This window comes from Hydra vulgaris, chromosome 10, assembly GCF_038396675.1.
Source record: "Hydra vulgaris chromosome 10, alternate assembly HydraT2T_AEP".
NCBI lineage: Eukaryota > Metazoa > Cnidaria > Hydrozoa > Anthoathecata > Hydridae > Hydra > Hydra vulgaris.
In genome coordinates, this window is record NC_088929.1 from 24,042,773 (window position 1) to 24,070,379 (window position 27,607).

General features: G+C 25.9%; 1 protein-coding gene across 1 annotated transcript; it reads right to left on the minus strand.

Moving 5' to 3' along the window:
* Positions 1-264: 264 nt before the first annotated feature.
* On the minus strand, positions 265-27,390 carry LOC100212935 (tektin-1). Its single transcript, XM_065807569.1, has 7 exons — positions 27,246-27,390; positions 13,944-14,365; positions 9,682-9,752; positions 8,572-8,709; positions 8,219-8,441; positions 632-799; positions 265-514 (listed from the first exon to the last, which is right to left on the minus strand). Exons 2-7 carry the CDS (start codon positions 14,352-14,354, stop codon positions 326-328), a joined length of 1,200 nt encoding a protein of 399 aa, XP_065663641.1. The 5' UTR covers positions 14,355-14,365; positions 27,246-27,390; the 3' UTR covers positions 265-325.
* Between the last annotated feature and the right edge of the window lie 217 nt (positions 27,391-27,607).

Below are 27,607 nucleotides of genomic sequence, written 5' to 3' on the forward strand. Positions count from 1 at the left end.
AGGGTTGTAAAGTATAGTAGGATTGTAACCTTCGACATTTTGTATAGTAGGGTTGTATGATTATATTAATTAATAACATTTTAATTGTAAACCTAAGACAAAGATTTTAAACAAACAACATACCAACAATTGGCAATTAGTAGTGATACCATTCTTTTATAAAATTTCAGTATTTAAAGTAAAACCTTCGACATTTTGTATTTATTAAGTATCAAAACAAAAATATATCTATTCTATAATTATCTAAAGATAAAATTTCAAATGTCTATAAATTGCTAAATTCATAAAAAATATATTATTTACAAGATAGAGAAATATGGGTTTTTTACTTTTCTTCATACACAATTTGTTTTCTCAACAACAGGTTTTGATCGCGATCAATGAATAAAGTATTCTCCTTTATCGCAATAGATTCTTCAAGAGTTAACTTTTGACTTAAAAGACTTTTCAACGACATTTTAGATTCAAGCATCATAGACTGTAAACGATTCACGTTATTTTTTATTTCGTCAACCTAATAAATATAACAAATTTAGTTTTGAGTAAAGAGAAACTTTAAAATATAAATTCAAATTGATAACAGTTATATCAAGGTATCTTTTTTATGATTTTATGTAAAAGTAAATTGAACCTCTTCTCGCAATTTTCTTTCTACACGATCTAGACACAGTTCTATATTAGGTCTGCATGCCCGTTCATCAAGTCGAATTTGGGCAACTTGCAATGGAGCGTCATTTTCCTCAACAGTACATCGTATTTCATTTATATTGTCATCCATTTTATCAATTTCAACAAGCACCTAAATAAAAATTGAACAGGTTTTACATACAAATGTATTACATAGTAAACAAATGTATTAGGGTGTTCCAAAATTGAACAGGTTTTACATAGTAAACAAATGTATTAGGGTGTTCCAAAATTGAACAGGTTTTACATAGTAAACAAATGTATTAGGGTGTTCCAAAATTGAACAGGTTTTACATAGTAAACAAATGTATTAGGGTGTTCCAAAATTGAACAGGTTTTACATAGTAAACAAATGTATTAGGGTGTTCCAAAATTGAACAGGTTTTACATAGTAAACAAATGTATTAGGGTGTTCCAAAAAGCAATCAAGTTAGTTATTTTATATATTGTAGGTAAGAGTGTTATTATTATTATTATCATTATTATTAAATGAATATTTTTACCAAAATATATGTTACACTTCAATTTTAAAATAAAATAGCTATCAACATGCCCAGGGAGTTACAAATTAATATTGAAAATTATTATTATCAAAAACAAAAACAAATAATAAAAATTATATGAAATAGTAATTATCTGAAATAGTAAAATCAATTTTTATGTTTATCAATGAGGATTTTAAATCAATCAAATGTTTATCAATGAGGATTTTGAAGTTGCTATAATTTTCAACAATTCTAAATTTATAAGGAATATCATTATAGAGTTTCGCATATTAACTTAGGTACCGAAACCGATACCTAAGTTTCGGTTTCGGTACTTTTTATAAATTCGGTAAGAAACAAAATTTCGGTTGAAAAACATACCGAAAACCGAAATTTCAAATTTGTATGATTTTAGATTTTTTAATGAAATTTTGAACCTATCATTCACTCAGAGCCGCCGAGAGCCGTCACGCCGCCTGGGACAGCAACCCTGATTGGCGCCCTTATTTATCAAAATTTCCCTATATTATAGAGTTTTTTTTTTATAGGTACCTTCTTAACATTTGGTACCCTTTGGATATCAGCAGTCCGAGACATATTGACCCTTCTCCCCCCCTCCGTCCCTCGGCGGCTCTGCGTTCACCTTTTAGTTAGTAAATAGCACGTATCCATCTGCTTTTTAAAAATATCAAAACCGTAAATAATCAAACAATTGCAGTGCGCATAATATTTTGAATCTTGCATTGATAACGTTTTGTTTAAAAAAACAATTTCAATTTAAATAGTTTAAATAGAAAGTGAACAATGATAATATTTAGTGGATATAAGCTTTTTGTTATCTTTATAGATTTTACTATGAGTAATTTACTATGAGTAATTTACTATGAGTGATTTAATCAAAAAAGCAAAACAAAAATTATAGAAGTATCAAAAAATCAATAAAAAATAAAAAATGACAAGAAGAACAAAATCCTAGAAGAAACACTAAAGTTACTTTCTAAAAAACTCCAAAAAGATTTTAAATTAAAATTAGAAGAAAAAGATAAGAAAATAGAAAATATAAAAAGAGATTTTTAAGCTAAAATTTCCGCTCTGGAAACAGAAAGTAGTAAATTAAAACGGGAACTTTCTGATCTAGAAAAGAACAAAGTAAATCCACCACTCTTTAGTAGTCTATTAATTAAAATAAAGCAAGCAGAAGTTGAAACATAAATTCTAAAGCCATACCAGCGAAAAAAAAAAAAAAAAATCCAGTAAAGAAAATAATTTTTGAAAAAATTAGAAAAAGACTTTTTCAGTAGAAAAAGACGAGGAAGAAAAACAACAATTATATGAAGTCTTTTCATATCTCAACTTAGATATAAACAAAATATAAAAACATTATAGACTTAGAATAAAAGTAGTCAGCCTGGTATTGAAATAGTAACTCTAAAGTCAAAATTGGATCTTTAACTGGTACTACAGAGGCGATTCTATAAATAAAATGAGGGATGAGGAGCGGGGGAGGGGAAAGGGGATGAATTCTTAAAATGTATTGTCTTGTTCCTAAAAAGAAAAGAAAAAAAAAAACTTCCCCAAAAATTCATCTGACTGAATTGCGTCCAATAATTTGAAAATCACCTTCTTTTGAGGGGGTGGAACCCCCAAAAGAAGGTGATTTTCAGATTATAGTTGGTTTTTTAATGAATATAGTCAGGCAGTCGGGCAATTTTTCTGAAAATCAAGAAGGTGATTTCTAGGTTATATTTTTCAGGTTATAACCCCCTTCCTCCTAAAATATTTTAAAAAGTTTGAAAAATATAAAAGCAAAGTATATATAAACCAGGACCTTAACAATTTCAAAGCAAGTATAGTTTTAATGGTTTAAAAAACATGGTGGTCAGACAAATCAGCTGTTACATTACCAGGTTTTAATTTGTAACACAGGGATCGTGTACACAATAAAGGAGGAGGTGTATTTATTAACATCAATAAAAAAATAAAACCTTACAAAATAAAAAAAACATGTCTAAATGAACCATTGTCTGAAGACATATGGTGTATGGTAGAAATTGGGACTAAGAAAATGGTAATTTGATGTACCTATCAAAAAAGCAAAAGTTTATGATTATGAAAATTTATTTCCTATCGAATCTAATAATGTTGCTTATCAAATATTTTTGTAAAACAAATGTAGAGGCGTCATGATATGAGGCGATTTTAATCATACATCAGTAAAATTTAGCAAAACAAAAATATAACCGATAAACAAGTGAGTTTATTCATAGATTGTTTAGAAAATTATTTTCTGTATCAAAATATTCTAAAAACAACTTTTCAAATAAAAACAGGAACAAATAGTAATGTTTTTGATTTAATATTAACTGAAAATAACAACATAGTTTTTAATATCAACCATCACTGTGGTACATGGCAATTATTGGTTTCAAACAACAAAACAGTGATACGAAAATGAAAAAAAAATTCCTTTTAAATAAAGGTAATTACAAACAAATAAATAATTTTCTAAAATTGAATCGGATAAAACATTTTTAAACTTAAGTGCTGATGAAAATTATAATGGTTATCAATCTATCACAATGCTTGTAACAAATTCGTACCAAACTAAAAATCTATCAAAATAAAAAAATTAAAGAACCATTATTGATGAATAGAAATAATAATATTTAAAAAAGAAAGAGAAAATATTATGGGTCAAATAATTAATATATTATGGGTCAAATGTAGAAGCGCCAGAAGTACAAAGAGTAGGCGAATATAAAATACTGAGTAAAGAAATAAAACAAATCATTAAAGCAAGTATAATAAAATATGAAATAAACTTAGCAGCAAACTCGAAACCCAAAATCAGTTTACATGTATATCAACAATCAAAACTAAAGATAAAAGCGCTTTATACAAATGAAAAGTTAACCCATGATAAAAATGTTATCACTAATGATGAAATTAAAATAGAAAATATTTTAAGCAAGTATTTTGTTTTAGTTTTTACAAAGGAAGAATCAAATAATATACCACAAACAAAGATAAAACTTAGATTAAAACTTATTATAAAAACTTAAAATTTAACATTGATTTTATTAAAAACTTTGGAAAATAATGGAGATAACTAATAGAGCATTTGAAGCTGAAAAAGTTGAAATGTTTTAAAATCTTTTTCAGTGGAGATGGCAAAACTATTATTGAAAATATTTGAAAAATTGTTTGAAAATAGTTCTTTCAAAATCTTCCTACAGTTTGGTTAAAAGCTATTGTAATACCTCTATTTGAAAAACAAAATAAACTTGATCCAACAAACTACTGACCAAGTTTTTTAACGCCAATAGTGTGCAACACAGATTTGTAAACAAGGAGAACACATATCTGAATGGAAAAATGTTTTAAGTGGAGTTCCCCAAGGATCTGTACTAGGCCCCTACTATTTATAATATTTATAAATGATTTATGTGTTAATTTAAAAAGCGTTGTAAAGCTCTTTGCTGATGACAAAAAAGTGATTTCGGTGAAAAAGAATCAAGAGGACAATAAAAATGTTCAAAACGAAATAGATGAATTAAATAACCGCTCAAATGAATGGTTAATTAAACTTAACAAAAATAAATGCAAAATAATGCATTTTAGTAAAAGTAATTGAAAACATGATTATAAAATAAATAATTTTACACTATTAAAAACTCAATCAGAAATTGATCTTGATATGGTCATCACAAATGACTTAAACTGGAAACTTCACATTAACAACAAAACAAATAAAGCAAATAAACAACTTGGATTGATTAAACACACATTTAAATATTTAAATGAAACGTTAGAAAATTTTTTACATAAAGCATTAGTAGGAACTTATCTTGAATATGGTGCAGTAATATGGAACCCTTTTAGAAAAGGTAAAATTGCAAAAATCAAAAAATCATAAAGCAATTAAAATGAAGAATTTAAAGGGTTTATCATATGAAATAAGGATTAATTACCTAAAAATTCAAACATCAGAAAATAGAAGAAAAAGATTAAATCTTATTCAAATGTTTAAGATATCCAAAAGATTCTATAAAATAAATTTTTTCTCTTTTGGTTGATCACTATTACTCATAAAATAATTTAAAAATTAATTATTTAAATTAATTAAATTATTTTATGAGTAATAGTGATCAACCAAAAGAGAAAAAATTTATTTTATAGAAAATAATTAAAAAGAGTACAACTTTTTATCTAGACATTTTTGTACTGTTAAACAAGTGTTGCTATTTTAAGCTTATCAATTGATGGTAAATTATCTACATAATATACATAATTTACTATCAATTGATAAACTTATAATAGTAACGGAGTAGATGACAACATTGGTTTATCTTTATGAAGTAAGTGCAAGACACTTGCATATACTTTGTGTGTAAAGTAAGGTCTCAATTTTAAAAGTTTTAACAGTCTTAATGTGTTACTTGCTTTTTTGTAATAATTCTGAAAAAAATCGGTTAATGTTTGAGAAGAATCAAGTATGCAATCAATCAAGGTAATTATATGTTTTTGTTGTTTAGATTTTACTTTCTTGATAACAAAGATCAAGTGGCTGAGATGGGTAGGTTTAATAAGTGTGAAATTTCATTAGTGCAAAGTAGTTGCAAAAACTGGCATAAGTGTAAACTTTTTTGTTACATTCATTATTAATTGTAGCTTGGTAAACAATATTGTTGACTGCAACTGTGTAAATAAATCAATTTGTCCATTAAACGAACAGTGTTTGTTCAATAATATTGTTTACCAAGCTACAATTAATAATGTAATGTAACAAAAAAGTATATTTTGGTATTAGTCACACATCATTTAAATTAAGATACGCTAATCATCTAAAATCCTTTGCTTCAGTTAAATACAGAAACGACACTGAACTTTCAAAGGAAGTATGGAGTTTGAAAGATCAAAACATAAAGCCTATCTTAACGTGGAGAATAACTAAACGTTGCAGAACCTATAATCTTACAACAAAAATATGCCACCTCTGTCTCTATGAAAAATATGTAATTTTATCACATAGTGGAACAAATTTACTAAACAAAAAGAATGAAATTGTATCCCAGTGTCGACATTCAAAGAAATTTTTGCTCTCTTTATTTGACACAGGAGACTAGTAAACTATAACGGCTTCTTGTTTTGTTTTTACTCAGATTTGTTTATCACGTCTGAATCCGTTCTACGGTATTTAATTTTAAGTTTTTTAAACGGTTTTTTGACATTTTTTGTTTGTATTCACGGCTGATGATTGCCTTTGGCATGAAACTCTAAGTCCCGCTATTTAGTTGTTTTTATTCATTTAATTACATAAAGTATACATATATATATATATATATATATATATATATATATATATATATATATATATATATATATATATACATATACATACATATATATATATATATATATACATATACATACATATATATATATATATATATATATATATACATATATATATATACTACTGTGATCAAAAAGTAAGGTGAATTTTTTTATAAAATGAAAAATCTTTATTTATTCTTCCAAATCTGTATCGTCCCCCTCAAAATAATCCCCCCCGGCCCCAATGCACTTTTGCCAACGTTTTTTCCAGTCTTCGAAGCATGCCGAAAAGTCCTCGGTAGGGATAGCCTTCTGTGCGCGTGCCGATTCACATTGGATCTTTTCAATGGACTCAAAACGATTTCCCCGGAGTGGTCTCTTGAGCTTTGGGAACAGCCAGAAGTCACACAGTGCTAAGTCGGGCGAATACGGTGGTTGTGGAGCAATATGGGTAGAGTTTTTGGCGAAAAACTCACAAAGAACCAGTGCTGTGTGCGAAGGCGCATCATCGTGGTGCAAAATCCAAGAGTTATTGGCCATAAGAGTAATTCCGGTCTCTTTTTGCGAATAGCTTCACGCAAACGTCGCATAACGCTTAAATAATATTCCTTGTTGACAGTTTGGCCAGTTGGAAGAAATTCGTAGTGCACGACACCACAATAATCAAAGAAAACAGTCAACATGACCTTGATTTTTGAGCGACTTTGACGTGGTTGCTTTGGTCTTGGCTCGCCTTTTTCACGGTATTCACTCGATTGGTCGGTTGTTTCAGGGTCGTATGCGTAGACCCAAGTCTCATCACCAGTAATAATTTGTTTGTAGACGTCTTGATAGTCAGAAAGCATTGCTTCACACGTTTTAACGCGACGCTCTTTTTTAAAGAAATTGAGAAATTTCGGCACCAAACGTGATTTGAGTCTTCTGAGGCCCAAATGATCCTTCAAAATCGCTTGCATCGACCCAAATGATATTCCAACCATGTCAACAAGGTCTCGAATGGTTAACCGACGATTTGCAAGCACCAATTCTTTGATTTTGTTGATGTGGCGATCATTAATCGAAGTCGATGGTCGTCCGGAGCGTTCCAAGTCATCAACACCTTCTCGGCCTTCTTTGAAGTCTTTGTACCACTTGTAAACATTTTTTTGAGACATAGTCTCTTCACCGAAGGCCTTTTGCAACATTCGATACGTTTCAGCAGCAGAAATATCATTCCGCAAACAAAATTTAATAGCACTTCTTTGCTCAACAAAATTAGACATCGTGAAAATCGCCGAATGCACTTTTGGTACTTCAGAAACAAGCGTAAACAAAAAAAAATAATTATGAGTTTGACATGTAATTTGGCGCAAATGTTAATGACATTCCTACCAACTTAAAAATAAAAAAGATTGGACGATTCGAATAAGGCCGGAAGTTTAAATTAAAAATTCACCTTACTTTTTGATCACAGTAATATATATATATATATATATATATATATATATATATATATATATATATATATATATATATATATATATATATATATATATATATATATATATTTATATTTATATTTATATGTATATATGTATATATGTATATATATATATACATATATATATATATATATATATATATAATATATATATATATATATATATATATATATATATATAAATATATATATGTATATATATACATTAAATAAAAATATTTTCACTTACTTTACTTAAACTTTCTTGAAATTTTTTTTTTGCAAGCTCTGTTTCATCAATTCTCTTTGATAGAGCAAAATTAACTAAGTCAGATTGGTTTTGTAGACATTCAAAAGCATTATGTAACATTTCATCAACTTTACTTCGCAACGATAAAGAGAGAGCATGTTCTTGCTGGGCCTTTCGTAGATTTTTGTCAGAAAAATATTCCCAAATCTCTGGAGTCACAGGCCTAAATAAATAAAAAAATAAAAAGATAATCTAAATTTTTTTAAGGTTATACAAAGTTTGAAAACTAATGTTTTTAAATATTGTAAAATGAGAATTTAACAATTACAATAAAGGTTATTATAAAAACTTACATAGAAATGTTTTTAGAAGTTTTATCTTGCAAAGGTAACGAATCGCTGTTTAAAGTGTAGCAATAATTGTCTATTTTTAAAGCCGAGAATTTATCAGCAATATCTTTACCAATATAGTAGTTTGAAGAGCGCAACAATCTAAAATTTTTTCATTAATTGATAAAAAAAATGTACTAAAAATATAATAAAGTATTTTCAACAAAAATAGCCACATAGTTCAGTAGGATATATTACAGTAAATATCACTAGCATATAGTTATAAAAAAAGTATAATTACGTTTTTTAAATTTATTATTCCATTAAACATGACATATGATTAAATAATATCAAACTGCAAATATTTGAATATTTTATTGACATCTTATAAAAAAATTATGATAAAGCTTTTAGAGCTTCAGTCAGTTGGTCTTCTTATTTTAGGAAAGCTGTTAACTATTTCATTAATTTTAAAACATTTAATTGATGTCAGGGCTTCAATTATATCATGTGTTGCATAAGAATTTTCTTCAATAATAGCATGCACACATTTGATATTCAACTACATACATAGTTTTAAGTTGACCTGTGTAGGAAACATCTTATAGACTTTCTCTACCAACTTGAAATAGAGTAGCCCACTTGGCAACTGTATTATATTTTGGTGCTTGGTCAACATGAACTAATACGAATTTATTAGTAAGGGTTTTTTCTGAAACTCTGAGTAAAGCTCAGATTTTGATATATGTTTAATATTCAATTTTTTCCATTTAAAATGTTTTTATTTAAATGTATTTAATAAAAGTTAAACGACTTATTATAACATAATCAACAAGAACTTAAAATGTTCATAATTAAAAATAGTATAAGATGATAAATATTTATTTAATTTTAGTTATATATTGCAACTTTATATATAAAGTTCTTTTTTAACAAATGAACTCTTCTAACAATCTAAGTAGTTTAAAAACCTGTTTAACAATTAACTCACTTAAAAACTTGTTCAAATAAAATATCAATAAAAATGATATTAAATACTTATATTTCATGAAAAAGTTTTTTGAATTCTTTATGAATTGTACAAACCTACAAACCTTTTCAAAAAAAAGAAAAAAATTAATATATCATACTCACCTAATTTTTTCCACTATTTGAGCAAGTGTCTTTGTAAGCTTAACTCTCATAATTTCAATGATTTCAACTTCCTTTAATAAAAATTTAATAAAATAGTTATATTGCTCTGCTTATAAAGAACATTCTTACATATATCAAAGTTATATATCAAACTGGCCTAACAGCGATTTCCAGCAAAACCAAAAATGAAACACAAGCTGTGTTTAAAATAATTGTTTCTGGAAAAACATGAAATGAGCGTATGGCTTAAAATAGATTAGACAAAAAAATGCAAATGTAAGCAATCACTATGTTACCAGCAGCTACCCATTTTCTGACCTAAGAAAAACTTTTTGGGATATGATAGGTATGAACAAGTTTGGAGTTTGCACAATGTGTGAAAGTGTCCTATCTGAAATATCAAAAAAATCCTGCGGGCGCCCATGTATATATCCATATATATATATATATATATATATATATATATATATATATATATATATATATATATATATATATATATATATATATATAATTTAAGTAACACTTTAATAGTATGTAATTATAATATAGGCATTAAAACATCATAAAGGTATCATACTATGTATTTATTTTTATGTACTATTTTGGTTCATACAGCAAGAGCCATTATCAAACTAATAAAACCGTTTATTCATTTGATAGTTTTTTTAGTTTGATAATGGCTCATGCAATTATCAAACTAAATATGAGTTAAAACATCACGTAAAAAAAGAAATAAATAGTATGATATAGTATGTATATGTATGCAATAGTATGCTATATATATATATACATATATATATACATATATATATATATATACATATATATATATATACATATATATATATATATATATATATATATATATATATATATATATATATATATATATATATATATATATATATATATATATATATATATATATATATAAACTCCTAACTGGTTGTCAGAAAGTTTTTCCGTATTTTGTTGACAAAAAGTAAAAATTAAAATGCAACTGGAATTTTTTTTTTTATTACTTGATAGACAACCTGCCCTAACCAAACCCTCAGTTGATGTAGCAGCACTCCCTTGCAAGTCAGGCTATAAGATAGTTGATGTAGCAGCACTCTGTTGTGAATCAGGCTATTTGCCAGTTGATGTAGCAGCAATCCGTTGCGAGTCAGGCTATTATTTGTCAGTCGATGTGGTGCACATGATGAATAAAATTGCCAAGCGCGGTATTTTGCACTCATAAAACTGAAACACGTTATTAACGAGCCTGATTATGCACACTTAGCATCAAGTCTTTGAGAGCAATATTCAGGGTCGAAAATTGGTTCCCATAGGTCATCCATAAATTACATACGCAGGTATGGGGAAGGGGTCACCCAAAACGGTACCAATGCATTCAAGGGAAAGGGTGGACAATTTTTTGTTTATAGTTTTTTCATGTGAAGTCTGGGAAATCAGGCAAAAAAGCTTTAGTTTTTTCGTTAATACATAAGTCGATATACCGGAATAAATATGTTACTGCGGCTTTGATATTAAATAAAAACAATGAAATATCAAGTAGTTTTATTTATTTTATAGCCGTTCTCAAAAATTTTAATTTATTTCAAATCATGTTTTCACATTTGAATTATTATTAAAAAAGTATTCATCTTAAGAATTAAATAAAAAAATTATTTATAGATTTTTATTTAACTTATTATTAAAGTAAGTTGTTACAAAAAGTAAGTTGCTACAAAAAGTAAGTTGCTACAAAAAGTAAGTTGCTACAAAAAGTAAGTTGCTACAAAAAGTAAGTTGTTACAAAAAGTAAGTTGCTACAAAAAGTAAGTTGTTACAAAAAGTAAGTTGTTACAAAAAGTAAATTGCTACAAGAAGTAAGATGCTACAAAAAGTAAGTTGCTACAAAAAGTAAGATGATACAAAAAGTAAGTTGCTACAAAAAGTAAGTTGTTACAAAAAGTAAGCTGTTACAAAAAGTAAGTTGTTACAAAAAGTAAGTTGTTACAAAAAGTAAGTTGTTACAAAAAGTAAGTTGTTACAAAAAGTTATTACTAAAATTTTAGCAACTCATTCATTAAAAATGTTCAATGCATGATTTTTTAAACCAAGTTTTCTTGTTCTATTCCAATCTATCTGCTAGCCATAATGACTTCATAACTTTCCATTCATTGTTTGTGCAAAACAGAAAACTTTCTAATTTAAACTGAATGCAGGATTTACTTATTATCAAGTGAATTATACTTTATATACTTGATTATACACTTAATAAATATATAATAGACTTATAAAATATACTTATACTAATATAATAAATATTATAGTGTAAGTATATATCTATATAATATATATATATATATATATATATATATATATATATATATATATATATATATATATATATATATATATATATATATATATTATATACTATATAGATAATATCATATAGTGATGTTAAATTTTTTTTTTTGTTATTTGTGAGCACGCTTCCCAAAGTTTGAATAAACAATACATATAACAAATAAATCTGAAGAGATTTACATTTTGAATTTTTTGTCATAGTTTTAATTTTTAGTTTTGTTTAGGTTCAACTTTTTTAATAAATTTTTTATAGGCTTAAAATACAATTTATTATAAGCTTAAATTACAATTCATTATAAGCTTAAAATACAATTTATTATAAGCTTAAAATACAATTTATTATAAGCTTGACCACTCTAGAGTTGTACCACTGTAGACTTTATTATAAGCTTGACCAATTTAAAGATATTAGTAAAAGTATTGTTTTGTTAAGTTATATTTGACACAAAAGTATTTGATATTGTAACATTTTGAATTTAATTTGATGTTTTTGAATTAAAAATGTTATAGTCATTAATAAATAGAATGTAATTGAACATGAACAATATCGAAGCTACTATTGAAGTTTTCGTTTAATAAATTATAATAAATAAAATATTATGCTAGATATTTAATTTGTAAGCATTCAAAGTTTGGAATTGTTATTAAAGTGTTGCAAGTTTTGATATTTCATTACATAGACTTTTATGTAATTTAAAGTAAAAATCTTAGTTAAGCAAAGTTTTTTGTCAAATGGATCCAAAAAAACTGTGCGAGTTAGCGAATGGTTTGACCAGACTATGATTATGGGATAATATGATAAAGTTCAACAGGAATTAATAAAAAAAAAACTTCATGCTGAATTTAACTTTCAAATAAAAGATATAAATTGGCTCTCTTGCACTGAGGTTTTTAATTTTAATTTATGTGTGATGCACTTTATAACAAATATAACTTTGTTGGTATTAAGTATTTTTTAACAATATGCAAACTCTATTGTTTAATTAAACAAATTTGACCGCAAAAAAATCTTACTGAAAATATTTTCTATAAAATCGACTTATAATTTTCTCCCTCGCAAGTTCTTCAGACGAGCCCAATTTTTTACTCTTGTAATGACAATAGCAAGTGTTATTTGTTGTGCCCAGAAGGCGTGTTTCATGTGCGCAGAGCGCTCATTCCTGCTTCATCATAAGGCCTGTATATGTGTGTGTGTGTGTGTATATATATATATATATATATATATATATATATATATATATATATATATATATATATATATATATTATACATACATATCATGTATATACATATATATATAAATATATATGTATATTTATTATATGCAAGACCAGAATTTTTTTTGTTACTTGATAGACTGCCTGCCCCAACCAAACCCTCAGTCGATGTAGCAGCACTTCCTTGCGAGTCAGGCTATAAGATAGTCGATGTAGCAGCAATCTGCTGCATATCAGGCTATTTGTCAGTCGATGTAGCAGCACTCTGTTGCGAGTCAGGCTATTTGTCAGTTGATGTAGCAGCACTTTGTTGCAAGTCAGGCTATAAAATAGTCGATGTACCAACACTCCGTGCATTATTTACAGTAAAAAAAAATAAAAATAAAAACATTTTATCAAAAAAAAATAAAAATAAAAACATTGTTTATATTATTAAAACATTAAGAATGTTTTAAAAACATTCTGAATGTTTTTAAACAAAAGCATATTTTATTGCAAATTTTTTGAAAACATTTGTTTTACCTAACTCAAAAGATATGGAATAAGTAAAAAATGTTTTACAAATAATTTCAAACAAAAAAGTTACAAAAATTACAAAATTAACATTAAAATATATTTGTATTCAGTGAAATAAATATGTTTAGTATTGTAATTTATTGTGATTTTCAATAGTTAATTGGTTACCTTCAAAAGTTGTACTTCAACATCATCATAAACAAGATCTATGGATATGCGTTTCTCTCTATTTTTAATACATTGTTTTGAAATTTCTAAAGGAACTTCAGTCATCTTTAAAAGAGCTTCAGTTCGTTTTTGATATTTTAAAAGATTTTGTATTTCATTTTCTGTTTCTAAAAATTGACTATCTAACTCAGATTTCCAAAATTGTATTTCATTTATTCTTTGCTCAATTTTTTTATTGACATCAAGATGAGTTTTTATAGTAGAAATATGAATTTCATTGGTAAACCTTTTATTTTCATCTTGGATTAACTCACTGGTTTGCAGTTCTTGATCAGCTTGATCATATTTGATTTGATTTGAATCATTCCATTCTTTAATTGTATACTTTGCATTGGGAACAACAAAATCCATTTCAAAAATCACTAAGTTATAAAATTTACTCTTAACTTTTATAAACCAAACAAAAAATTTATATTTCTATGTGTTTATAGATTTGTTTGTTGTATTCAACAAATAAATCTATATACACATATGTGTAGATAGATAAATCTATATACATATATGTGTGTATATAGATTTATTTGTTGTATTCAACAAATACATCTACACACGTAAAGTGTGCAAAACAAAAAATTTTTAGTTTCACACTTCATGTAGGTTAGGGTGATTAAGGGTTTTTTTTTTGGTTATTTGTTTTTTTTGTTTGTTTTTGTGTAGGCTTTTTCTTTTTACTTCAACAGATTTTTACAGTTTTTCTTTACTTGAATTAATTTTTATCTCTTAAAAGACTCTTAAAAGGTTGTAACAATAATTGTATACTTCTTTTTTTGTTTTTATTTTTTGTATACAGTGTAGCCACAGATTACTTTATTACTAATAATGCTCATTATTAAGTTTTAAACCTAATAACTAAAAAATATGATTACGTTAGAAATCTGCTTTATTAATGCTTACAACACCTTAAATTAATATATTCTAAAATAATTATATATACATATACATTTTACTATTTATATTGTTACTTTTTAATTTTGAGATTTAATTTAATAAAATTTAAAAACTTGAATCAAAATGGTTGTAAAGTATTTCCAATATGTTATCAATTAATATCAACCTATTGTTATTAATCTATTATTATCAATAATATTGTTACTTAAGTACTTTTTTAGATTTGAATGAAAAATGGTTTGTAGTTAAAAATTAAAAGATCAAACAGCAAATTTTCAATTTATAATAAAATTAATTTATGAATTATTGCATGTTATGATTTTGACTAATTTATAGGAAATCCAAAAAAGTAAAACCCCTGCTTTAATAAAACTATTAAAATTGCATTTATTAGAATCTTTACAAACATAAAAAAATTTCTATAAATTAGAGAATAATTTGTTTTATCTATGTGGCAATGTTTGTAGACAATAATATTTTATAGAAATTTTAAATATGTAACAAATTTATGAATAAATGATTTTATTCATAAATTTGTTACATATTTAAATTTTTAAATATGCAACAAATTTATAGTTAAGTTTTTAGTTTCAAAGTCTACTTAATTCATTTTAGTTCAATTTAACCAAGTTAATTATTCGATTTTGCAATTGCTTTTAATATACCTGTAATATTCATACCAAACATATTTTTTCCACTCTTGATTATATTATTTTATTAAACCTGTATATGTAGAATTCCTTTTAGTTTCAATGAACAGATTGATTGTTATTGATTACCTCTTTATAAACCTTTGCTTGCATATTTATGTTACTTTTACCTATTTTTGTATAATTTTTAGCTATTATTTTAATATCAATTTCTTCTTTCATACTTATTAACTCAATTAAAATGTTTTTATGTAATAATGAATATTCAAATTTTTTAAATTCAGTCTATTAGTATTGAAATTTATTGTGATATTAGTTTTAAATCTTCTTTTTTTAAAGATAAAGTATTTACAACTAATCATATTATGGTTATAAAGTTTTTCTTTTTCACTAGTTTCTACAAGAGTGTTAGTAACTACTAAATCAATACAATACTAGATCAATCTGATATTTTGGTTGGTTCACTGTTGACAATACGCAATTTACTCATTTTGTTAGATTGTTTTAGATTTTCAGCATATTAATCATTTGAAAAAATATTGATGTTAAAATCATTAAGAATAATAACATTTTTGAATAAAGCATATTAATCCAAGCAATAAAAAATTCCAGGAAGGTAGTTTTCTTTTATCAAATAATGGACATTTCTTATTGAATGCACAATGTATAGAATCATTAAATTGAATCTTTTGTTTTCATAATTTTTTGTGATTTTGACAATTGTAACTGTTATGATCATCTGAACAGTAGCAACATAAAGGAATAATAAAGTGATCATTTTAAGCTAGATGGCTGTAACCTTGACAATCAAGACATTGAACAATATTAATATGTTTTCTAACTTGCACTGACTCACAGTCTATTCCTAATTTATAATTTTACTTGTTTATAATGCTTTTTTATGTGTTTATATGTTAATCAACAATTATTAATTCATGTCTATTATTTTTCATGTTAACTCTTTTTACAAATTTGTCTTATCAATTAAATTATTTAGAGCTACTATATTATTTGCAAATATTTCAGTGCTCACTTTATTATATTTGGTAATCCTAAACTTAATTCTTTTCTTTTTTTACTTCATTACCTTTTTCAAACACGATACTTACACAAAGTTTACCTTTAATTTCCTGACATTTGTCATCTTTGTATCATATGATTACTTCATTGTTTTGACTTATCATAAGTTGGATTTGTAACCCATTCTCTTTTGATTTGAGATTGTCCATAAATAGTTTCTTTGTGTTTATTTTATTCTATTTGTTAATTTTTTTAACTTTTTATCATTTTTAATTCATTTTCAACTTTTTTGTTCTTCTCATTTACAACAAAACCATATGAATCTGAACTTTTAAAACTTAGTTATTGTATTAAAGTCGTTGTTAGAGAGTTTGCAAAATTTAAGATAACACCATTATTTGCATACTCCAAAATTTTGATGAATATAATTCTTTGAAGATAATATAAGAGAAGACCTAATAATAAAATAAGATAATAATATGCAAAGGGGATGTAATAAATCTGGTCAGAAGTCATTTTGCACAACTCCACCACATAATTGTGCAATTCCACTGCATAAATGCGCAAAAAAAAATTATAAATTGCATGAAAAGGAAAAAAAGTTAATATTGAATCTTCTTCAGCTGCACAAGGAAGTTAAAAATGTATTGAATTCAGACCAAGTCTCTTTTTTAAAAGCTGCTCAAGGAGTTGATGTTTTCTTTAATCACATAATTATAGAAAAAGATAATGACATTTTAAATTATTAGAAACATGAAGAAAAGTTTTAGTCCACTGCTAAAAGAGTAAACACTTAATTTACTAGCACCACCTGCATACTATGTATTTTCGGAAGATTGTTTTCATTATTTATGAGAAAAAGCGATCAAGGCTAAAAATGTTAATTTCTCCACGTTGAGGTAAAAGAAATATAAATGAGTGATAAACTGATGTATTTATTGCGCATATATAATTTTAGTAGCATTTCAATAATAATAACAATGCTGAATAAAAACCATTAACATTATATTATTTAAAAATACAACATTTCTAGATTTATATCAATTTTTAAATGATATTAATGTGAAATATCCAGTATATAGAAAACCATTTAAAGTTATTATCCGGCCAAATATTGGATACCGAATAATACTCCTATCCAACTTGGATATCCGGCTGGATAGCTTATCTGGGACACCCCTACTTTAAATCATCCAAAAAATAATATAATGCTATACTGGATTTTTTTTTTTTAAACATAAAAATAACAAAATACATACTATTAATAAAATAAATAATAATACAAAAATAAATAATAATAATAACAAAAACAATGTAATATAAAAGTTACATGATAATCGCCCATAACTAATAGGCAAATTAGGATGCATATATTTGGGACCATAACGAAATTATATTCATAAAACATTTAATATAGTAAAAAACGTATGTGCCAAAATAATAATGCTTTATTGTCTTATTTTAGCCAATTAAGATACTTTCTTTTGAAAGCACCAGGTGCTCACGTGTTTTAATAAAACCTGTTAAGCATCGTGAGTTTTTTAGTTTGATTTCCACACTTTGTCATGGTTAGTAAGTTTCTATAAGTTTTATATAAAAATTAAATTGTTTCTTTTTGAAGTAAATTTAATAAAATCAACGGAATTAAGATAAGTGATAATCAAAGCATTAGGTTTTTAAATAAAAGATAAGGATTACAGAATAAAATTTCTTACAAGTATTCTATGACCTATGTTTTTATACGATTCTTAATCAGGATAAAACTTTTAACCATTATTAAATCGATATGTGTATATATATACACAAATTTTTTTCTTAGAATGTCTGCTAAAAATAAGTTTGTGTGTTTGTATGTGTAAAGATATAGACACTGACCAGAATATTCTTTTTTTTCTAGGTGAGCACAGCACTAAAACTTATTTTATTATTATTTTTTTTTGATGTGCTCCTTCATAAAAAAGAGTATTATCCTCACCCTTTTTATACATTTCTATCGTTTGTATATATTTTTATTTATACATTTATACATTTACATATTTTATGTACATACATATTTTTTTATATGTGTGTATATATATATATATATATATATATATATATATATATATATATATATATATATATATATATATATATATATACATATACATAAAAAAATGTGCAACAACATTATCAAATATTTGCCTATTTAAACTGTAAATTAAACTTTTAGCTATTTTGTATGAAAGCTGTTGGTCTAAAGAAGAATATAAGCTAAAAAGTTTTGAGTCTGGCCAAAAGAGGGCAAACTTATTACTGAAAATGCCACTTAACTTAGGTTACACAGAAAACTAGGTAAAATAATTGCTTCAACTTTTAGGTCAGATTTCTGCGAATCAGTAAAGCGGTTTGTATTAGAAACTTTCACAAGATGTTAAGAATTCTACACCAATTTAAAAAATTTATAAAAGTTTATCAGAGGTGACCGGCTAAGGAAAATAAACTTGTTTTTTTGATACTATGTATTTAAGTTATGTTACATCATTTATGTTACCGACCTATTTTATCGTGAAATTTTATATCTATAATTAAGAGTTAGAGTTACATAACAAAAGAATTGCAAAAGTATTGAACTCATTTATTAAAAATATGTAACAAAGGAAATTTTAAAAAACTGGTGGCACACTTCCTGAGTGATTTTTCATAACATTTATGATTATTGAATCAGTTATTGAATCAAAAACAGTTTTTCTGCAAGACCAAAAGCAACTTTAAAAATTTTTTTTAGTATTACAACTTTATTAATATATAATTGAGTCATTTAAATAAAAAAATCTTTGGTTTTCTTGAAGTTTTTATTTACACTTCTTATGTTTATGCATATTTACTTATTTTCATTAGGTTGAATTTTTAAAATGCTTCAAAGTATTTACATTTAAATTTTTAAAAATATTTTTGACGTAAAAACTGCTATCACAGTTTAGGAGGGAGAGAATATATGTGATTGTTTGTGACAGGAGGGAAAGGGTTACGAATTGACAATTGTAGGATGAAAATATTTGTATAACTGTTATTTTATTTATATATGCATACTTATATGTCAACAATAAGAACACAAAAACAAATAAAAAAACAATAATATAAATTATTTTAATTAACATTAAAAAATATATATATATATTTTTTTTTATAAATTCTCCTAATATAAAAAGTTTCACTTTAAACCTTGTAAAACCAACACGGCGAAATAAGAATTACTTAATCACATCATTTATTTTGTTAACGAAAAAGCGCCAGAACTTTAGTAAATGCATGTAGTTTTAACTTACGTTACACAATTTTAAAATAAAAATGTGCTTCAACAAAGCATCGAAATTCAAAATTTTAAATACAAAAACGTAACATTTAATATTCTTTCGCATATATTATTAAAAAACTTTTTCAACTAAATTTTAGAAAAAACATAAGTTTTATCATGTTTTTGTTAACTTGCATTACCCGAAAATTGCAAAAGTTCTTTCGTTGTTTTCTTGAAATATATATATTTCAAGTATAAAATCTGACTAACAACAATTTGAACATGTTAGCTCCATTTTCACGCTAAATTAATTCTGATTATGCAAATAAATTCATGATTAAAATAACATTTTACAATGATACTTTTTTTTATCATTTGACAATGAGAAAAACCGTAACTTTTGGAAGCATAAAAATGACTTAAATAAATTAATTTTAGTACTTTAAGGTATATTTTCAATAAACTTTCATGTGTCTACATCAATATTCATTTGCTAAAAGTTGACGAAAAAAAGAAAATTTGACTACTTTTTCATTTTCTGCTGTGGAATTACCCATATATATATATATATATATATATATATATATATATATATATATATATATATATATATATATATATATATCAGGCCTTGTTAAGAAGCGTTACGCAGCTCACATTTTGCCTGCAAAATGACGATTTGCCTACGCGTTCAGCAGTTTTGTATTACGCAAAAACTTTTATCTTTTAGAATATTTACATCATCTTTTGATATTGTTTACGTGACGTTTATTCAGAAGAAATAAAGTCATAAATAAAAGCAGTTAACCGCAATTGTAAACTAATAGATTTTTTGTTAAAGAAACAGTTTGTTTAATAATTTTTTTGTTGTTGTTAAAAATTAGTTAAGAAAAATAAAGTGTTTTAAGTTTTATCTTAAGGAATTAAATATATAAATTCCTTTTAAATATAAAAATTATTTTTTGTCATAACAGTTTAAAAAACGTACGATTTATTTTGATGTAAATATTTTATTAATAAGATATTTTGTTTATTGTTAATTCAATAACGTAAAGTTTTAATGAGGTTCGTTTAATTTATGAAAATAAATTATGATTACGAATATGTTATCGGTAACTGATAAATAATAAAAAAAAACTCTTTATTGTTTAAAAACATTATTAAAAAGAGTTCATCAGAAATATATATATATATATATATATATATATATATATATATATATATATATATATATATATATATATATATATATATATATATATATATATATATTATGTGTGTATATATATATAAAATTTTATGTATATATATGTATATATAAAATTCTATGTATATATTTATATTTTTATGCATATATATACAGGGCTGGCACTAATTATTCCGAAGGTGTCTGAAAAAAATATTTTGGCGCCTTAATAGAATAAATCAAATTATCAATTTTGTATTTTAATACAACTTTTTTGAAAAAAAGTTATAAGCAATTTCTTGAAAATAAAACTTTTTAAAACAATACTTCTAAACATTGTAAATAGCTGGTTAGCAAAAAAATGCACATGCATGATTTGTTCTTTATTAATTAAAACATTTTAAAAATTATACACTAGTACACTAAATAAAGCAACTTAACATTGAACATCATTGCGGAAAGTCAGCAGCATTGAAGGATAACCTCAACAGATGCTAGTGTAATTGAAGTTTTTATGTTTATAAGACATAAGCCTAATCATTCATTAAAAGCCAACACAACATTTTGCTATTAAATATTTACAAAAATAGCAAATTATGACATCTTTTATTATACAATTTGTTTTTTTCTTTAATGGTGTTAATAGGTTTGCACTTTTAAACATAATAGTTTTTTAGCAAATATTTTTAACAGGGGTGTGGAGTCGTAAAAAAAGAGTTAGTGAACAATTTCCAATTGATCAATTATCAGAAGAAACTTGGATGCTGTACGAAAAACTAGTTAATAAGTGACCTTCAAAGTGACCCTCTAAAACTTGAATGCTGTACGAAAAACTAGTCAATTAAGTGACCCTAAAAGACCAAAACTCTTTTTTATTTCCAGTAACTTTTGAGGTACTTTAAGGCTATATACTTGGTTCTGTATTGTTTTTTATTTACATCAAAGATCTTCCTGACAATTTTACATCTAAGGCGGCTTTATTTGCTGACGATTCAACTTTATACTCCTGTCTTGATAAAAAGTAAAAACAGGCAGATAATCTTAGATATGATCTCTCATGTGTAACAGCTTGGGGCTTGCAATGGCTTGGGAATTTTAACTCCAACAAAACTCAGTTATTTTTTGCAAACAACTATAACAATATTGTATTCCTATATTAATTTTATTATATATATATATATATATATATATATATATATATATATATATATATATATATATATACATATATATACATATATATATATATAGCCCTCGGAATTAGGAAAAATAGGGTCAGCAATAATTTGCTCTCTCAACGAGTCCTCTTATGTCTTCTTGGATTATTGTTTACTAATTACTCACATGGAAACTACTGTTGCAAAGGTAAAATATACCTGAAAATTTTCTGGTAAATTTACCAGTAAATTTTGTAATTTTTTATTAAAAAGAGAGACAATGTTAATTGCTGAATAAAATATATAATGATCAAAATGTATTTAAAGCCTCATTTTATCACATGTAATAAAGCTGTTAAAACATATACTTTGTGAAATACACGTTTTTTCAGAAATGAGAAATAAATGACACCAGATTATAGCATGTAAATTGTAGAATAAACATTTAAAACCTTTTCAAAATTTGCAACATGAAAAAAAGATTTCTGATTTTAGAGATGGATAGGACTGTAGCTAGATAGGTGCAGCGATACACTGCACAGGTGTCATTGAATGTAAATTGTGAAAAATGTGTACATTTAGAAAAAAATTTTTTGCCTAAAATAAAATAAAAATTTAAAATAGCTTAAACTCAATAACCTAGGATTGTTGTTAACTTTTTGATTCCCAGTCAATATGATAGGGTCTCATTTGTTTATCTTACATTGGGGCCAGTGGCAGATTGAGACTTTTTGGGACCAGGGCTATTTTAAAGCAGGAAGCCTCTTTCCATGTCATTAATCAAATAATTATTTTTCAGACTTTTTGTAAAAAAATCTTTTGTTTTGAATCAGGGTCCCCAAAACTGTGCGACCCTGATAAAAAAAAAGCCCCACCCTTAATCCAGCACTGACATTAAATGCTCTTTAATGAGGGAAGTTTATTATTTTAGACATTTACACCAAAAAATAAGAAACAAAAACTATATTTTGTTTACATTTTTTGTTTTCATTAAAATATAGAGCCTTTCTTTGAAAAGATGTATTGAGGTAAAAGTAGATAAAAAATGGCTGGTTGGTTGAATACAAGGTTTCATACCGCATTTTTAACACTGAATTGATTTGGACACTGCTCAAAGTAATCCTTGTCGAGTAGGTTGATGTCATGGAAATAACCCAATAAATGCAAATCCCTGAAATGCTTTCCTATAGTTTTCTTGAAAAAGCATTTTTCTTAACAAAAATTAACCATTTCAGACATAAAATTTATCGGAAAATTTTCTGAGGAAATTTTGAATCAAAATTTAATGGTAAATTTACATCACTAATGTAAACCATAAATACAATCGATTGCAAAGTTAGTATCTGCTAAGGTTGCTTTTTTTTATCTTGCTCACAATTATCTTACGCCTAATTCCATTCTCTACCTCTACAAATCTCTTATTTATCCCTGTATGGAACACTGTTGTCATGTTTGGGCTGGTTCTTTTAATGATAATTTTCTATTCTAGAAATGGTTCAAAAATACATTGTATACTTAGTTGAAGTTGATCTACCTGCCAAGCTTGAGCCACTCTCCCATCATCATAAGGTTGCATCTCTTTCTCTTTTTTACAAATACTAATATGGTCGCTGCTCAAAAAAGCTGTCTCTAATTTTATCAAAACTCATTCTGGCTTGACTCCTCATGCAGCAAAATTGCATCCTTTGTACTATATCTGACCTTTCATACTCTAAAAAAGAAATCTCTCCTACCTTAATGTTTTCCTGACTCATACAACCTACAACATTTCAAGCCTTCTGTCAACTGTTTCTTTGCTTTTTAACACTATTCTTTGTTTTCTAGTAACTCCCAACTTAATAGTGATTGATTGGGAGAGAAATAATTTGAAAAAAAAAAAACTCCTGAATATTATGCAGCATTGGACTGACTGTTGATAACTTAAAAATAGAAGAAGTAAGCACCTTTGTTTCTTTCAACCCATCTCTCAACACAAGCTGGAGGTTGTGAACAAAACATAGCAATTCTGTTTTTTTCCCCCTCTGTTAGTTAATCTTTAAGGGTTAAATCATTCAAGAATACTGAATAATCAAAATGATCTTGATTGTGTTAATTATTTACTTGTAAAGTAGAAAAACAAGGTGCAAAAGATTTTCTTGAGACAGGGTTGGGGTCAAATACATTTGATCAAATACAAATACATTATCCCTAGATTTTCAAATACAAGTTCAAATACAAATATATGCAATCAACATTTTCCAAATACAAATACAAATATTTGTACTTTAGGTGAAGAAAAAAGATTTTTTATAGACAATACTGATAAAAAGGTCTACTAAATAGAAAAATGAAAACAAGTCTTTTAATAAATATCCCTTAAAAACAAATTTTTAATTTATTTTAGTGTTAAAAATGAAAAAAAAAACCTCCTGGTATTTCCCAAAAAATACTGGTTAACCTAGTTTATGGAATTTTAAATACATTTTGAATCAAATACAAATATTTAGCTAATTTTTTAACCAAATACAATAGAAATACAAATATGCCAAATTAGTCTGTTTTTACTAAATACAAATACGTATTTGATGCCAATCCTGTCTTGCACTGATAGCATTGCCACTATTCAAATAATCTAATTTATTTGTCAACATCCATAATTGTAATTCCGTTGCAAAACTCTATTTTTGATATCAATATTCTGCAGCACATAGGGCTGAACTTACAATTAGTTACTCCAAAGAGTCAATACCTTTACAGAGATACAAACCCTATACATTTCTGATTGAAGTGTTAGCAATAACCAGAAGTTTCAGAAATTTTTCAGAATTGTATATAACTTCTAGAATGCTTTCAGACTGTAAAAAGGTTGTCACACAAGTATAAAAGACATATTTATGTTATTGCTAAATAAAATATAAAACTGTAGTTAAAATACTAATTGATTTAGATAAAGTGGTTGTTTGTATCCAGTAGATGCATTTTGCTACTTGTGTAGACAGTTTTATGAAGATATGAAAATAAAAGCATGTCTTAAAATGTGAATGACCTACAAGGGGTAATTAGCATGCTTGTAAAGGATCAAGACACATCTTGGGTACCTTATCACATGCAATCATTGTAAGAAAACTCTAGATAGTAACATGAACAATTGCAACTACAAAATGTCGCAATCAACAAAGTTTTCATATTTATCAGTTATAGAAAAACATCTTTTATGTTAATATCATACGCAAAATTAAGTAATGAGCAAATTTTTCTGTTGTTATATTAACAAAGTTATTTTATCTGCAATGTTATGGGTTGGTATAGAGAAGAAAAGAGAGCTGTGAAGTTTGCTATCCCACAAATTGGACAACACTAACAACTTAAGCACCTACTACTTCAAGGCGATGGATCCTACCAAACATCAGAGAAACTGGTTGTACAAAACCCAATGCTGAATTTCTGACATACCGACTCAAGCAATGGAATTTGCTGGATGACAATAGCCAGAGGTCAGAAAAAGCATTAATAAACATTCTCCAACTTCTTCAGTTATTAGGATGGGCTCTTGTAACAAATTGGTCACAAAAACATGATGGGGTTTTAGCTTTATGGGTTTCCTTAAGAAAAATGAAATCACTACTGATAAATATTTCAAGTATTTGAAAAAACTTGCTTGTACCATTTGCCTCTATCAGATAACCATGACACAAAGACACAGTATCAAAAAAAGGGCTGGCCTTAACAGACCAGGTTCTCTATAGAGAAGAGTAGCATTTAGTGGGTGATGATGGAAACTCAGAAGGCACTGCACCAATAATTTAAGCTTCATCAAGTAATTTTTCATAAACCTTGTTACCAAAGGCAATATAACAAAAATATTATGAGGAATTACATTAGGAGGCTTTCTCAAGAAATCAATTTCCAGTACACTACTATATTTCAAAAACTCATTTCTGTACCTATTTGGATGATTTTTAAGTGTCATTTTATCGTGCAAGTATTTTTTTTTTCAGGTTGTAAAAACAAAAATAAAAATATCTTTCTTTTGTCACAAATATAATGTTATGTGGTCATAAAATTAAAGTTTTTACTTAATGGGGGGTAGGTTTTCCATAGACTTTAGACGTAAGAAGTTTAATTATAACACTTGAAAGCCAGGAATAAAAACAAGCAGTAAGCATTATGCATCATGCAAGCATCAAGCAGTAAGCAGTTAAGCATCATTATTTTAAAGTACTTTTTGAAAAAAATAATTGTTTTTTCTTGACAGTACAATGACTTCTAACAACTCAGATTGAAAAGTAGTTTCAAGAATTAGGTGCTGATATATTTCTTCAGCTATTATTACTGTTAAAAATTTGATGATAAAATAACAATAAATACCTAATTTTTAATATTTTTATTTTTGTTATGAATATTAATTATTACTATTATTGTTAATACTATCATTCTTGTTTTCATTAATACTAAAATTAACATTTGCACAGAATAATAACACTTTAACTTTTTTTTAAACTGCTTAAACAGTAATAAATATAAAATTTAAGTAAAACAAGTTTTTTCTGATTTCAAGTTTTTATTTGGCAGCATTACATTTGCTCCTAGAGCTGTAGAAATTGACAAAAATTGATTAATTAAACCTAACCCATCAATAAAAAGTTTTAAAAAAGTTATTTTATTTTTAAAACTGATATTGTTTTAATTATTTACTTTGACCAAGTGCAGGCCGAATATTAAAATCAAATATTATTATTTTTAATTTCTTGCAGAATATGAAAATAGTTTTTGAATAAAACCTCGCTTTACATATATCACTTGTATATAATAAAAATAACGTTGTATACAATAAAATATTAACAAATGATTTCATAGATTGCATACTATGTAAATAATTGATCTCGTTTATCATAAGATCTCGTTTTATTTATTGATCTACTTGGTTTTAGTTTGATTTTTAGTTAAACTAAAAACTAAGAATTTAAAGCAAATTTGTATTTATTAAATTCGACTTATAAAATAAGTGCACCCATATAAGTTATATGGGTGCAATGATAAAAGTAAAAAAAAAAATTTCAAAAAAGATAAGATTATATTAGTTACCTTGTTATAGACACTTTTAAAAATGTAAAATGCAAAAATATAAAAATTAAAGTTAAAAGCTAAGTTGTTTTAAAACAAAAAGTTAGTTAAATTGACTAGCAACGGCTAAATCAATAACAACGGCTGATAAACTGTGCTGTGATTTATTCCGTAAATTTGCTCTCTATTCTATGCCTACACTTTTTAGCCATTAGGGCATTGAAATAGCCAATTTAGGATCAAATAAATATTCCTCAAAAAGTTTTAGCACTCGCTTTTGGTTTGTATGTACATTTTTCCTATTTTATAAAAAACATTTAGTTCGTAAAAGTTATTTTTATTTCAGTATTTTTAAAAATATCCCAAAAAACTAAAATATTTTC